The 1,073-nt window shown below is 40.3% G+C and overlaps 1 protein-coding gene across 1 annotated transcript; it reads left to right on the forward strand.

Annotated features, from left to right (window-relative positions):
- The first annotated feature begins 376 nt into the window (after nt 1–376).
- On the forward strand, nt 377–826 carry LOC140142340 (uncharacterized). The gene has a single exon (XM_072164310.1). The coding sequence runs from the start codon at nt 377–379 to the stop codon at nt 824–826; it is 450 nt and encodes a 149-aa protein (XP_072020411.1).
- Nucleotides 827–1,073: the final 247 nt, after the last annotated feature.

A 1,073-nucleotide genomic window follows, 5' to 3' on the forward strand; every position in this document is an offset into this window, starting at 1 on the left:
TACCAAAAAATTCTTGCAGATTTATTCGTTTAGTAAAAATATCGTCAAATTATTTTGAATTTCGTTCTGGTATACCAGAACGAAATTACAGTGGAGCAGTGTAATACACATACTCATGCATAACTCACAAACGCAAAATCGGAATCCACTGAAAATTTGGGAATAAGCTTTTTTCGTGGATATCTACTGAAAAAATTCATAAAAAGAGGATGCAATGATCACGAAATCCTTGAAAAGGCAATAACGATCATACAAGATATACCGTCCTTTTCAAGTGCTTTTCAAAGGTATAATGCATTAACTGTCAGAGGAAATAGATCAGGCAAACAAGCTGCTCAGCCAGGTGGAAACATCAGTTGGAAAAGTCGGACTGAGAATGAATGCTGGCAAAACCAAGTTCATGGCATTTAACCATAACAAAGGTATCACAATTAAGACAAACAGAGGAACACAGATTGAGGAGGTCCCAGATTTCAAGTACCTAGGAGCGTGGATGAAGAGCTCAGAAAAGGATGTAAAAATACGAAAAGCAGCAGCCTGGAGAGCTTGTAATGGGATGGCCAAGATCTGGAAGTCGTCGCTCTCAGCAAGATTCAAACAGCGCCTATTTACAGCAACAGTGGAATCGGTACTGCTCTATGGGTGTGAGGCCTGGACAGTCACTTCCAAACTGGCAAAGGAGCTGGATGGCTGCTATACCAGACTGTTGAAGCAAGACAGAACCTGTATCTCAACTGGTGCACTGGATTCCGAAGCATGGGAAAAGGAAACAAGGATGGCCTGCCCTGACATATGTCGACATTTTGAAACAAGACACCGGACTTGAAACAACTGACATGACAACAGCAATGCAAGACAGAAAGATATGGAGGGCCATCATCAACCCAAAGAAAGCTATGTTTTATTGTTTTAGTTTTGTTTTTCAGAAACCCAGCATACTTGAAACTTCTGTCTATGTTTATTTTACTCCAGAATGTCAGTATGTAAATGATGTCAACACACCTTCTTGGTAGGACCGCGAGAACAATGACAAGTTAATTTAATGTACGTATAAAGAGTTTTTGTAGAGGCCG

The sequence above is a fragment of the Amphiura filiformis genome, chromosome 20, assembly GCF_039555335.1.
Source record: "Amphiura filiformis chromosome 20, Afil_fr2py, whole genome shotgun sequence".
Lineage (NCBI taxonomy): Eukaryota > Metazoa > Echinodermata > Ophiuroidea > Amphilepidida > Amphiuridae > Amphiura > Amphiura filiformis.

Bases quoted from the DNA above. Each gene is read 5' to 3' on its own strand.
- LOC140142340 (XM_072164310.1), top strand. From the start codon at position 377: ATGAATGCTGGCAAAACCAAGTTCATGGCATTTAACCATAACAAAGGT.